A 15,664-nucleotide genomic window follows, 5' to 3' on the forward strand; every position below is an offset into this window, starting at 1 on the left:
TAACTTGCCCTTTATTAGCCAAATTCTCCGAAAACACAACTGCTTCAAAAGTATTAATATACGCACTACCTTAACAGCTTGGTGGGAGTTTTTGAAAATAACTGGATCCCCGCTCACTCCCTGTCAATTTACGCCTATTTGGAATAATCCTGATTTTCTTTTAAACAAGAAGCCATTGAACTTTCCAACATGGTATGATAAAGGAGTCAGATGTCTTGGGGATATCATCAATGCAAACAGTTTTATCTATTTTAAAAGTTTAATAACACAATATGCAATCAATCCTAATAAATTCCTAGAATATATACAAATCAAATCTGTAATTAGCGCAAGATTCAACAAAACAACATGGGAAAGTAATCCTACGACCGTTAAATTCTTCAAAACATCTGCCCCCAAAGCTTTATCCAAATTATATGCTCTCTTATCAAAAATAGATAACACAATAAGTATTCCAACTTCCAAATGGCATTCAGACGTATCCACAAGCCTTGACCCAGAATTCTGGAAACAAATATGCCTCAATACTTCTCGTTTGATTAAGAATCCGAATTTACGACTGATTCAGCTCAAAATACTTTACAGAATACATTACACCGGTCTAAGAATGTATAAAATGGGTTTAGCTGACTCTAACATTTGTGTACACTGCTCAGATAATAAGGTAGATAACTAATTACACTCAATGTGGTCCTGTGCTCCCGTGAGTAACTTTTGGCTTGGAGTGTGCGAGAACCTATCATTAACGTTAGAGATTCCTATTCCCATCTCCCCCGCACTCTGCCTGTTGGGTGATCTCTCCACAACTGACTTTGATATAAACAAAACATACCTCCTTATAAATGCAATAGGCATCGCCAAGAAAACTATTCTCATGAATTGGAAATCAAAAAATTATTTATGTATAAACCTTTACAAAAACATTTTATTAGATTATGTAGTTATGGAAAGAATGTCTGCTGAACCAAAACAACAACTGACAGAATTCAGATCTCTTTGGGCACCGCTAATTGATTTCCTGACCTGATTCCCATGGGGGCCGGGGCTGGGGCTCTGTCCCGGGGGTCTTGCTCCGTGGGTGGGGGGTCGTGGGTGCCGGGGGGGCCGTGTGCCGCGGGGTCGGGTGGGCCTGGGGTGTGTTCCCTGGTGCCGGCCTGGCGGGCCGATCCGTGAGTGGTCTGGGGGGTGGGGGTGCCTGGGCGGGGGTTGGGGTGCGGGTGGAGCTGTTGGGGGCGGCCGCCTTGGGTTGGGTGGGGGGCTTCCCCTCTCGTGGTTGGTTGGGTGGGGGGTTGCGCCCGTGGGGCCGGGGCCTTGCCGCTGTCGGGCGGGGGTCGGCTCGTGCTCCTCTGGCTTCGGGTGTCCGTGGGCTTCCTCCTTCCCCTGGGGCGCGGGGAGGGGTCTGCCCGGGGTCGCCCTACGCTGCGGCTGTGCGGGCCCGCCTGGTGCCGGGTTGGGGGGGCTGCCTGCCTCCCTTGTTGGGGCCCCGGCGGTGCTGCCCGACTGCCCTGCGGGGGTCTCCCTCCTGTGTTTTACTCCGCCCTTATTTATTTATTAATTTTATTTATATATATACTTATATATTTTTTTTTTATTATCTATTTAATACATTTTATTTATTCTGTTAAATTATATATGTGTATATATAGGTGTGTGTGTGTGTGTGTGTGTGTGTGTGTGTGTGTGTGTGTGTGTGTGTGTGTGTGTGTGTGTGTGTGTGTGTGTGTGTGTGTGTGTGTGTGTGTGTGTGTGTGTGTGTGTGTGTGTGTGTGTGTACGTTTGTATGTATGTATGGTGGAATCTGTGTGTATGTATGTAGGTACATGTGTGTGTGTCGCTGCCCCGGTGTGCATTGCTGATCGCGGCACCAGGCCTGCCTGCAGAGATGCCATGGCATGCCGGCTGTGGGCGCGGGGCTAGGCCCTTATGGCTTTTTGCCGGATGGGGTGCCTGGTGGGTGGTGGGCGGGGGGGCCTGGACGTGCGGGAAAGGCTGCGGGTTTGGTGGCGCTGGACACTGTTGGCAACCAGGCCTCATGTTTATTTTTATTTTATTTTATTTAAAGGGTTTATTTTATTTTATTTATTATTATTATTATTTATTTTTATTTTTTTTATTTTTTTATTTTTTTGTTTTTGTTTTGTTTTGGTGTATGTATATGTGTGCATATGTATATGTATGTAGGTGTATATATGTGTGTGTGTGTGTGTGTATGTGTATATGTATATGCATGCATGTGTGTATGTCTATGTATGTGTATATACATATTTGTATGTATATGTGTATGTGTGTATGTATGTGTAGGTGTGTGTATGGGTGTGGATGTCCGGTGGATCGATTGGCCTGTATGTGGATGAGTTGGGGTAGGTGGGTTGGTGGCCTCTGTGGTAGCTGGGGGTGTGCGTTGTTGTGGTTTACGGGGTAGGTCGCTTTTTTTTTGTTTTGGTTTCGGCGGCCGCGGGTGTTTGTACTGCGGACGGGCGGTGGTGGTGATGGTTGCTGTGGTACTGCCGGCGGTTGGCGTCGCTGTGTTGGGTTGGAGTGGTTGGGGGACTGTGGCTGGTATCTGTGCGCTTGTGGGGTTGTGGGGGCTGGCTGGCGTTGGCTTGCCGGCTGGTTTGGGGGCTGGCGTGCGGACGGAGTGCATTGACTTCTTCCCCAGTTGGGGGGCGCCATCCCCTGGCCGGAACTCGTATGGGTACATTGCTGTGTGGATGGCCGGGATGCGGTGTTTGCATTGGGCATGGGGCTGTGCAGTTTTTCTGCGTTTGGTTGCTGGTATGGGCTCTGCGGGGTTGGGTTGGGGCGGGCGGGGGCTGGCTTTGTTTGGCGGGGGGTGGGCTCGTGTGGCGTCCCGCTAAAGTGGTCTGGTGTGGGTCACGGGCCGCGGGGGGACGGCTTCCTGGCCGTAGTTCCTGGTTGTCGGCCGCATGGACTGGGGGGGGGGGGGGGGGGGGGGGGGGTGTTGGTGTCTCTTGTTTGCGTGTTGGCGTTTGGGCTTGCTGGCGGGCTGGCGCTGGCTGGTCTCTGTGATCCTGTTGGCGTGTGGTTGCCGGTCGCTGGTTTTTTTTGATCGCTTTGATTTGATTGGGTGGTGCTGGCTGTCTGGGGGTGTTGTGGCTGCTGTTTCTGCTGCCGTTTGTTTGTGGTGTGGGCGCCCGTGGCTGCTGGGTCTGGTGCAGGGGGGTGGCTGATGTTGTGACTGGTGGCACCGCGCGCGCGTGGTGGTTGTCGGGGCTGACAAACTGTGTATATGTATGTGTACGTGAGTATGTATGTATGTATGTATGTATGTATATATATGTGTATGTGTATGCATGTGTATGTGTGTGTATGTGTACATGTGTATGTTTATGTGTATGTATATATCTATGTATGTATATTTCTGGGGGTACGTTCTGGGCCTGCCTGTCGGGTGGGGGTCGGCGCCTCAGGCTACTGCATCCAGACTGCGTGTCTGGAGCTCCTGGGTCCCACCGTCCATCCCTTCCGGGTGCCCGTCTTGGTTGGGGCCTGCTGGGTCTGGTCCCTGCGTCTACTGTGGTAGCTTGGTGCTGCAGGGTATTCCGAGGTGCTGCGAGTCGGCCAGTTGTTGGGGTAGCGACCTTGTGTGTCAGCATGTCTGTGATCTTCTTTTAATATATATAATATATTATATAATAATAATTAATTATATATATATATTTTTTTTTTATAAATAGATTTAATTATTTATTTATTCTTATTTTTTAATATATTTTATTAATATTATTATTATTATTATTATGTATTTATTTATTTTATTTATTTATTTCCCCTACTTCAGGGGGGGACTCGGCGGGGCGGTTGCTGGTTGTTCCATCTCCATCGTTGGGGTCACTGCGGGTGGGGTGGGTGGTTCCCGTGACCCCGTGCTGGGTGGTCCTGTGGCGGCCGGCTTGGGTGGGGTGGCCGTGGGGTGGCCGTGGGCTGGCCTCGCCGCGCTCTCCGGGGGTGGGGGGGCGGGGGGGAGGTGGGGGGGCTCGTGGGGGCCCGGTTGCCGGTGGGGCGGGGGCGGTCTTCCCGTCCGGTTGCGTGGGGTCTCCGGGCCCCTCGGGCGGAGCGTCCCGCCTTTCTGTCCGTGTGGGGTGTGGTCTCTCGCTGGCTTGGGGTCTGGCTGCCCCCTGCTTTTCTCGTGCCTTGTCCTATGCCGGGTGCGTCTGTCTGCGGCCTGCTGCTGGCCCTTGTGGGTGGCGCGGTGGGCCAGGCTCTGGGGTTCCTGTCGCTGTCCGGCTTGGCTGCGTGGGGGCGGTGGCCCCTGGTTCCCTGGGCACCACACCTACTGTTTGTGGGATGGGCTCTCTGGGAGGCTGGGGCCGTACTCTGGCTCCCGCACACACTGGGAGTCAAATGTATTGTACATGCAAATTCACATATACTCACACACATACATACAGACATACATAGGTACCTACGCTCCCACATACATATACAAATAAATACAGTACATATTTACACACTCAAAGTTCGTACATCCACACGCACATTCATTATACAAACATACTGTATACACATACTGTACATATACATTCACTGTAAAAACATACATATACACATACTGTACATATACACTCACTGTACAAACACACACATACACATACTACACATATACATTCACTGTACAAACACACACATACATATACTGTACATATACATTCACTGTACAAACACACATATACACATACTGTACATATACATTCACTGTTCAAACACACATACTGTATACACATACTGTACATATACATTCGCTGTACACACATACACACATACTGTACATATACATTCACTGTACAAGCACACATATACACATACTGTACATATACAAGTACATATGCACACATACACTCATGCACATAATCACGTTTCATCAAACATATATTAACGTTGTTGCCCTAGGGTAAACTGGGTATAACACATGGCACACTGACAAAGCTTAACCTATTGTTACTATAACAATCTACAAGGTTAATGTAGGTTGCTTCTCTTTCTTCCCCTCCATTTTTCTGCATTCTTTCGTATCTCAAGTTATCATTACGTATATGTATTGTTGCATTTGAACAATTGTATTGTTGATAATAAAGGTAAAGTATTGGTATTGTTTATTATCAATAGCACTACTTCTATTGGTATTCATATTGCTCCATTTTTAGTGTAATAATGCTCATGGTCATTTCTGTATTTTTATTTTTTTTTCGCTAACTGCTTATTTGCTGTTACTTTTACCATCATATTTGTACATGTCGTATTTGCTGATGTTGCTCTGTTGTTGTTGTTGTTGTGTTTGCTGTTGTTGTTTTTGTCTCTCTGTCTAATCCCCCTCTTGTCCCCACAATTTCCCCCTCTGTCTTCTTTTTTCTCTCTTTCTATCCCCTCCTGCTCCGGCCCGGCTGCACCAAATGATAATATAAATACATTTAATAAAGTCAAAATACAAGTAAGGCAACAAGAGAAGTATCCTACACTTCTCTTTTGTAAAGTAAATCTGAACAGCCGATATGGGCATCTACATCTGCTATATGATTTGCCCGAGAAGCTGGGCAGGACATTATTAAAAAAAAAAATAAAAAAAAATAATAAAAAAGTGAAGGTTGTTAGCCCTGAAGCACATAGGCCCTGGAGGAACGTCTCCCCTGCGCCCCTCAACTACGGTCTGGGAGCCCCCCGACCCCCACCCACACAAAGCACGCCTTTCTTTTCCTTGTGACACAGAAGGACGACACCACAGCGCTCCAATAAAACACACTCAGATCTTCTGTTTCTAGCCGATACGACATAAAAAATTACGTAAAATAACGCTGTAACGCATCATGCAGTAACGGTAACTGAGTTACTGAATATAAAAAATAACGCGTTAGATTACTAGTTACCGCCGAAACTAACGGCGTTACAGTAGTAACGCGTTAGTCCCAACACTGCTTTTTAGTGCTTCAGCGTGTGCCTATTCTTTTCTTTTTTTCGCCTTTTGACTATTTTTGTCCATTTTGCTAACTCAAGTACATCAATGTCACGCGCAAATATATAAGAATCGACAAAGCATGCTTCGTACCACAGCAAGTTTTTAATTGTGATGAGCCAGGACTTTTCTGTAAAAAGATGCCAAAGAGGAATTATCACAGCGGAGAAGTTGCATGCAGGACACAAGCCAATTAAGGATCGCCTCCTCATCAGCTCTTTCAGCATATACAGTACACACACGGCCCCCTACCTTCTGCCTGCTCAGGCCTACTCCCTGCTTAAGTCAGCTGCACATTCGCCGACGACAAGGTAAAAGTGAATTTCATTTTTATAAATCATTATTGTATGGTTGTTAAAGTGAGGGATTTTTGTGACTTCAGATTGTTTGTCAGGGCACCAAAGGGACTTCTGTACATGTGCTGGCAGAACAGCTGCATATAAAACAGTTCAGCTTGTCGTTGTTTTGGCTTGTTATTAAATAAAAAGTTGATCCATTGTACGCAATGCACTTCCGGATTATACGTATAAACCACTTTTTGCTACCCTCTATTTTTGCATGTGTAATGACATTAAATTTAATACTAATCCTAATTAATTATATTACTTTTATTTGCGTACGAAATGTGAGAACAACATCAACATCAAGCTAACAAGAGCCTTTGAGGGGAGGAGCGATCCCGCACATCATATGCTTGCGCCTCAATAAATTTGATATTTGCAATCTAAGTTATAAGAACAGTGAGCTACACATTTTTACACTAACAAAAAACTATAATTTCCATAATTTGATGTTAGGCTTTTTGGTGGTTTTCAGTCCTATGTTCCAATGAACTAGTGCACCAGGGAGTATTCATAGTGCTTCTTTTTTTCCACATTTTGTAAAGTTACAGCCTTATTCCAAAATGGAATAAATAGATTTTTGTACTCAAAATTCTACAGAAAATGTGTTTTTTAACTTTTATTTGCAGATGTATTAAAAATAAAAAAATATATAAATTATGTACAATGTTGAAATTGTATGCATGTTAGAAATAAACTTAAACCACAACTACATGTACATACTGTAAGTATTTACACCAATGTCTCACAGTTGCTGCCGCTGAAAAACATCCCCACAGCATGATACTGCCACCACCATGCTTCACTGTAGGGACAATATGAGCGGTGCCTGGTTTCCTCCAAACATGATGCCTGGCATTCACGCCAATGAGTTCAATCTTTGTCTCATCAGAGCAGAGAATTGTGTTTCTCATGGTCTGAGAGTCTTTCAGGTGCATTTTGGCAAACTTTACACAAAGAAATTGGCAACTGTCTGGCCACTCTACAGGCCTGATTGGTGGATTGCTGCAGAGATGGTTGTCCTTTTGGAAGGTTCTCCTCTCTCCACAGAGAAATGCTGTAGCTCTGACAGAGCGACCATTGGGTTTATGATTACGCACCTGACTAGACTAAGATATATGCAGCAATGTACAATGACATTCTGGGTGAAAACCAACACTTCCCATCCAATATGACAAAGCTTGAAAGGAGCTACAAAGAGGAAAGGGCAGAGAGGAATGGGCGAAACTGGCCAATTATAGGTGTGCCAAGTTTGTGGCATAGTGTTCAAAAAGACTTGAGGCTGTAATTGCTGCCATAAGGTGCATCAAAAGTATTGAGCAAAGGCTGTCAATACTTATGTCCATGTGCTTTTTTATTTTAAATAAATTTGCAATTTAAAAAAGAAAAAACTTTTCATATTGTCATAATGGGTTGCAATCTGTAAAATTTTGAGGCCAAAAACGAATATATTCCATTTTGGAATAAGGGTGTAATACTATGAATACTTTCCAGATGCACTGTCTGTCAAAATGAAAACATTTGTGTACAGTCACACCCGTGAGGTTTTACTGAAAGAAATTAATAATGAGATATAAAAGTAAACACAAAAGTATGTAAATACTACCCTAGACTCCAAAGGTTTCAATAAGAACAAGGTCTAGTATGAGACAATAAGTCAGTATTGAAGTTACCTGAGGACAAACTCCTTCCACAGCATCAAGAACAACAATGGCACCGTCACAAAGCCGTACAGCAGTGGAGACCTCAGAAGAGAAGTCCACATGCCCGGGAGAGTCAATCAAATTCAGCAAGTAATCTTGATCACCTGAGAGGAAAAAAGCATATCACAATAGCAGTGAACCTCCTGTTTGTCCTTAGGGTGAATTAAGTTATTTGTCCTTTTATGCACTATTTAAACAAAATAAAGTGTATTTTTAATCGACACACTTAAGCCCTGGTTTGTTTATTTAGCACTTAAAGGAAAACTTTACAATTTGTTTTATTTGTCCCATCATTCACAATCCCTATGTGAAACAAGGACACATCTTTCCCTTTTCTGTGCATTCAAGATTGTAAAAAAACTGCTAGCAAACTGCAGTTAACGATGTACTATATAATGTACCTATTCCACCTATAAAGCCCTCTAAAAATAACATTAAAAAACCCTCAAACAGCGTTTTATATACATGCTGTAACCTTGATGAACCAGACACGTTCATGAAAACATGCAATACTTAGACAATTTTGCTCATTTTAAGCATTACTGCAAAAAAATTTCTGGGAGCGTTGATTTCAAGGCGCTAACCTCACGCTACTTTTAACAACAACAAGAGCATATAGAGAGAGCGTGTTTTGTTTGCTACCACTAATCAGGGCAAGCATTTCCAATGGGGATCAATAACATTTGTCTAAGCCTAAACTTTGTGAGCGGCAGCGACATCTACTTAAGGACAAATGATGATCCAGAACCTAATCTTTTTGAGCCTGAATATACAAAGGATGAGCTACAAGTTTTGGAAGCTGGGTGCTCGACAGATGTAGCTATAATGAAACACTAAGCATCATGTAGAGCAAGTGCTAAGTGCTAAACGTTTCATTGACAAAATAAAAACAAAAAAAATAGTCACTTACAATTAGGGATGTCCAATGTTGACTTTTTTTTTAGCCAAACCCCATATGTCAGGTAACATGTGTGGTAAAATTAACAAATGTAATGGTCACATTTACTGTGATACCACAGGATACATTTAAGAAATAAACACTGTTTGCGCAAAATAAGACAAACACTTAAAGGCAAGTACACTCTTAGAAATAAGGGTTCCAAAAGGGTTCTTCTACAAGGGCTGAGGTTCTAACTGGAACCATTTGCTTCTGAAAAACCCTTTCCCGAAGAAATGTTTTTTTAAGGGTTCTTGGTAACGCTAATGGTTCCAGTAAGAACCCCTTTTCTGAATAATTGGTTTTAACCCTTGTGTGGTGTTCGGGTCTGTGGGACCCGTTTTCGATTTTTATTAAAAGAAAAATGATACAATTAATAAATTTTTCAAACTGAGACTCACTGGCTTCGGCTCATTTTCTGTGAAGAACATATATCAGAATACATATTTAATGAACACACACCATACACCCTCCCTACACATTTCTATTACATATAAGATGTCCGGGGTCCACTGGACCCGGGGCTAATAGAAGTGTGGAAATTGATGTTCTGTGTACACACACACACACACACACACACACACACACACACACACACACACACACACACACACACACACACACACACACACACACACACACACACACACACACACACACACACACACACACACACACACACACAGCAGGCCTAGACAGGAGGAGGACAGAGTGTAGGTACACAGAACATCAGAGGGTCAAATGTGCGACAAAATGAGCGCAGACAGTGTTGACAAACAATGTTGCAACCTTGTGTGGGAACCGCAGGTGCAGAAACATAAAAGAAGAATCCCTGTGGGATGCAGAAACTGGCAGAGAAATTTCCATGCAACGTTCATATTGTTGTTACTCAGCCAGTGTCTGTGGGTGTTAGACATAGACTTAGACTTACTTTTTATTGTCGTTCAAATTTGAACTTTACAGTAAAGATAAGAACGAAATTTCGTTGCATTAAGCTGGTTGGCAGTGCAGGATAAAAAAGCAATAAGGTGCAGATATAAATAAATAGATTACTGTAAAGATAAATATATTGCACTTTTGCATATGGATCTACGTTTATGTATGTATGTTATATTGTCTTTATATTTCAGCGAGTTCATCCATTTTTGGGGGGAATTGAGGGGATTATTATGATGCGTTCAAGAGTCTTACGGCCTGAGGGAAGAAGATGTTACAGAACCTGGAGGTTCTGCTACGGAGGCTGCGGACCTCTTTCTAGAGTCCAGCAGTGAAAACAGTCTTTGGTGGGGTTGGGAGGAGTTTGTGCAGATTTTTTGAGCCCTGGTCAGGCAGCGGCGTTTTGCGATCTCCTGGATCGGAGGAAGAGGAGTCCTGATGATCTTTTCCGCCGTCCTCACCACTCTCTGGAGAGACTTCCAGTCTGAGGCACTGCAGGCTCCAGTCCAGACAGAGATGCAATTGGTCAGTAGGCTCTCTATAGTGCCTCTGTAGAATGTGGTGAGAATGGGGGGAGGGAGCTGTGCTCTTTTCATCCGACGCAAAAAGTGCATGCGCTGCTGAGCTCTTTTTACAAGAGCTCCGGTGTGTAGGGACCAGGTCATATTGTCAGTTATCTGCACCCCCAGGAATTTGGTGCTGCTTACCATCTCCACCGCTGTGCCGTTGATGAAGAGTGGAGCGTGGCTGGACTGGTGCTTCCTGAAGTCGACAATGATCTCCTTGGTCTTGTCGACGTTCAGGACCAGGTTGTTGGTTCTGCACCAGTCAACCAGATGTTTCACCTCCTCCCTGTAGTCCATGTCATTGTTGTCACGGATGAGGCCCACTACTGTTGTGTCGTCCGCATACTTCACAATGTGGTTAGTAGTGGACCTGGCGCAGCAGTCATGAGTCATCAACGTGAACAGCAGTGGACTCAGGACGCAGCCCTGGGGGGAGCCGGTGCTCAGGGAGATGGCACTGGAGGTGTTGTTGCCCACTCTCACAGACTGGGGTTTGTCTGTGAGGAAGTCAAGCAGCCAGTTGCATAGGGGGGTACTGAATCCAAGGGGGGCCAGTTTGCTCACCAAGTGCTGCGGGATGATGGTGTTGAAGTCCAGAAACAACATCCGCACGTGTGTGTCCTTTCCTTCCAGATGTGCTAAGCTCAGGTGGAGTGCAGAGGAGATGGCGTCCTCTGTGCAACGGTTAGGGCGATAAGCAAACTGGTATGGGTCGAATGTGGGGGGAAGTCTTGAGACAATGTATTCCTTTACCAGCCTCTCGAAACACTTCATTACAGATGTTTTTTGGGATAAGTCAGTATTTTAACGAAAAAGTGTTTGATTGTGAGGCATTAAAAGCCACAAAATGCAACGGGTCCATCAGACCCACAAACACTGGCTGAGTAACAACAATATGAACACCACACAAGGGTTAAAAGGGTTCTCACTAACACTAAGGGTTCCAGTAAGAACTATTTTGATCCAGAGAACCGTTTTTGGAAGAAAGAGTTCTTCAGTGATTGTTGAAAGCATGGGTAAGATCCTGTGTCACCAGGGACATACTTCCTGATAACATTTGCCAATAATGGTGCAAAATACATTTCCTTGTGACTACTGATACAAATACTTTTCATATCCAATGTGTTTGTTTATTTTAAAGCAAGCTCTTCTTCCCCAGATCCTGTTGATCAAACTGTAACATAATTGCCCATCTTGGGATTTGAACACCTGCCACCCAGTCTAAAGTCACTGGCAATAGTGACTGAGCTAACCAGCTGGCTGCCTTCAGTCATCAGATCCACCATACTAGTCTATTACCTTACACCTTCTGATCAGACATACAAATAATGGCAGTCCTATAACTGAAATGTTCTGTTACCAATTTATTTCCACAACCATTAATTATAAGAAAGCAAGATCTTCATCAGCAAATCTTGTTGACTCAGGCAAAGATTAGCTGAGACTGGGAGGACCATTTTTTAAATCTGCCTTGACAACTGCTGTCTGGCTGATGAATCCATTTGAGAAATAGCTCAGTGATTTAGGAGCTGGTTCTTGGTGCCAAAGAACCTGGGTTCAAGCCCTGACAAAGGTGGTGATGACAGCTCATGAAAATGCCAGATGGTCTTTGTGAAGCAAACATATACATTTTAGAGTCATGATAGATTAAACATCAGTTATTAAGCAAATCGAATCAATTAAAAAATCAAATTACCAATATCTCCATTCTGTCTAGATGCAATATGTGTATTTTCAGATTTTTGTCTTGATAACTGATATATTTACAGTGGTTTCAAATCTGCATGCACAACAGTGAATGGCTTAATCAATTTCTGAAGCCACTGTTGAATTGTCACTTGCCAATTAGCTCAGCATGATAGACCACAGTCTTTGGTTCTATTGTTGTGGATTTTAGCCTCAACTGGTGCAAAAGGAACATTATGTCAACTGTCTTGCCTTCCTGTTCTCCTGTTTGTTGCTCAGAATTGCCTTAATTTGCCAAAAATCGCCCGGACCCGACCCATCGCTGCGCAGCAGTTATAATTGTGTTTATTTAGTTTAATTACACTACTCCCTTCTTCAGGAGGAAATGACACACAGCAAAGAACTAGCAAGGGAATCCCTGCAGCAAGGATATAACCCCTCTTTCTGGGACATCTAAGTGAGCTATAGTGCTATACGACTCACTGGACAAAGGCTTTTGAAAGTTTGTTACAAGTCAGGTGATCTAGGGATACAGTTTGAGGTGTGAGTTCAAGGCCTGGTTGATGCAGAGTGGCCATGTTAATGCATACTGAGGTGATGTGTGGATTAGTGACAGACAATTAAAAAAATATTAAGCACTTATTTTACAGACAATTTTACTCATGTATTTGTCTCCTCCTCATACTTTTCCATGATCGGCCTCATCCCATGGCTGCTGTACCCTGCTGACTGGCTTAGTCGAGTTGTGAAGCTGCACATAAGTTCATTGATAGACAACGGTCTTTGGTGTCAAAGGCCAAGCCTTAACTGATGCAAAAATCACACTGTAATGCTGACTTTTAGGCTACTACATCAGGGTTTGTTGATGCTGGGAATTGAACCCTGATCTCCCAGGGGAAAGGGCAAGGTTTGGTGTGTTGGGCCAGGGAGCTGGCATGATGGTGGCTGTCATGTGTGAGTTAAGAGCTGGTTGCCCCATGGATTGCACCACATGGTCTGGTCTTCCCTGCCTACAAACCAGGTGTGACATACCAAGAGTGATTACTGTGAACAGAACAGAACAAAGAAGAACAAGAGAGAGAACAGAAGAAACTTCCGAGAATCTAGGTGAGCTAAATATAATATCTTATTTCAGCATGCTTGACCCTAGCTGAGGACTTTTATGGTAAAAGGTGGACTAAGCATTTGTTTCTTGTTACGTTTTGTTCGTTTGCTTATTTGTTTGTTTTCTTGTAGAAATGACTTACACTGCATGGACCAAAGCTGAAGTTTGCCATTGGCTTCAAAAAGAGGGGTTTGCTGATTACTGCAAGACATTTTCTGGTGGGGTATAATGAATTTTCAGTGTCAACGTTGTCCGATTAAATCCAGAACACAAGAGATACCTGAAACATCTAGAAATATATCATGAAAGTGAACCTAGCTTCGTTGTTGAATGCGGCCAAAATGGATGCCCCAGTACTTATACCAAAATATCATCCCTTCAAAAACACATAAACCGGAAGCACAGAACTACAGTTCAAGAGGAAGATGCTGAAGTTCAGAGAAATGGTGAAGATCATTTTGAAGAAGAGCCCCACATGGAGACTTTTCCCTCTCTTTTAGAGAAATTGGCAGCAGTGAAAAGAAACTTAAAAAGAGATCTCACCTTTTTTATGCTCAAGCTTCAAGTTCACACATTACCTCAAGTGATAAAGACAACTCTTGCTAAAGATGTTAGGGAGCTTTTTCACAAATTCAGTGAGCAATATCAAGAACTACTAAAAATCTGTCTGGAGGAAAAGGCAGAAGTTGAACAACACCTCAATATCCTTTTGGAGGACAACATATTTGACTCATGTTTTGAAGACATTAATAGTGAATATAAGTTCTATCAGTGCTGCATCAATGACTTTGGCCTTGTAGAGCCAATTGAGTATCTGCTTGGACACGATTCACATGGGAAGAAGGAATCATTCCAATATATTCCAATCGTGAAAGTTCTGCAAACCATTCTTACCAGAAGTGACGTTAGGAATCATGTTTTAGAGGATCTTAGGGTGTCTACAGGAGGCATTCTAGGCGACTTTTGCGATGGATCAAATTTTAGGAATCACGCTTTTTTCGGTGTTACAGAAAAAAAATTGCAGATACAGTTATACACTGATGAATTTGAGGTTTTGAATTGTTTGGGGTCTAAGAAGTTGAAACACAAAATATTGACATTTTATTTTGTTATTGTAAATCTACCCTCAAAGTACAGATCACAACTACAGAACATTCATGTTGCTATCATTGTGAGACACAAGTTTGTGCAGAAATATGGATATGAATCAGTTCTGAGACCACTGATAGCTGACTTGTTGAAACTCCAAGTTGACGGGTTGACCATCAATATTAACAGCGAACAACATACAATCAAAGGGGCACTCGTATCTATAGTGTCCGACAATCTTTCCGCTCACTCTTTGGCTGGATTCTCTACTTGTTTCAGCAGTGGAAGAATTTGCAGGCATTGTCTGTGCCGCCATGCGGAGTTAGCAGTCCACACTGCTGAAAATTCCTGTGTACTATGTACACCTGCTGTTCATAAATGTCATATGGACCATCCTGATAGACAGGCTTATGGTGTGACAGGACCCTGTCTATTTAATGTCATTCCTCACTTTGTGGTTTCTGAGAAGTTTCCCCCAGACGTCAGGCATGATGTTCTGGAAGGCACCATTCCACACATAATTAAGTTGCTATTGCAACAGTTTCAAGGGGAGAAAATTGTAACCCTCCACAAGTTCAATACTCAATTGAACAAACTTTGCTTTGGCCAGAATGACAGGAAGCATAAGCCTGTGCCTCTAAAAGAATCAGTTCTCCGTGATGCAGCTCTGCCAGGGAAAGCAATAGAAAAGTGGACTCTCTTTCGCCTCTTTCCTCTAATGATTGGTAGATTTGTTCCCAAAGACAGCCCTCACTGGCATCTGTACCTGCTTCTGCAGAACATTTGTGACATCATCTTAGCCCCACAAATCAATCTCAGTTGGCTTGGGTACCTGTCCTCCCTCAACTCTGAATTTCTGGCAGAGCTCCAGTTCCTTTTTCCTGGCAAATTTACCCCCAAAACCCACTATCTTGTCCACTATCCACGACTCATTCGTGAATTTGGGCCTCTCAGAGCACATTGGTGCATTCGGTTTCAAGCCAAACATTTGTATTTCAAGCAGCTATTATCTGTTGTATGCAACTTCCAGAACATTTCATTAACACTTGCTAAAAGATATAAAATGCGCCAGTGTTACGATATACAGAAAGGCACGGCCACTGCTGTGGCACCTGGTGCATGTAGAGAAGTACCTCTATCCAAACTACAAGCACTGAAAGAAGTGATCACTTCTGGGGACCTTCCAAATGAAACACTGGAAGACTGAAAAAATTGTAATAGACAGTACCACATATAAAGTTGGAGATTTCTTTGTACTTGATGTGGTTCATGGGGAAGAGGTCCCAATTTTTGTAAAAGTCCTCCATATTGTTAAGTATCGGGGTCAGTGGCT

At 43.5% G+C, this 15,664-nt stretch overlaps 1 protein-coding gene across 1 annotated transcript in view; it reads right to left on the minus strand.

Moving 5' to 3' along the window:
• Positions 1-15,664, minus strand: part of efl1 (elongation factor like GTPase 1) — a 125,269-nt gene that overhangs the window by 97,857 nt on the left and 11,748 nt on the right. Inside the window, exon 4 of the mRNA XM_062030057.1 lies at positions 7,983-8,116. Within this exon, the coding sequence (XP_061886041.1) occupies positions 7,983-8,116 (134 nt within the window). The remainder of the gene's footprint in view (positions 1-7,982; positions 8,117-15,664) is intronic.

The sequence above is a fragment of the Entelurus aequoreus genome, linkage group LG02 (assembly GCF_033978785.1).
Source record: "Entelurus aequoreus isolate RoL-2023_Sb linkage group LG02, RoL_Eaeq_v1.1, whole genome shotgun sequence".
Taxonomy (NCBI): Eukaryota; Metazoa; Chordata; class Actinopteri; order Syngnathiformes; family Syngnathidae; genus Entelurus; species Entelurus aequoreus.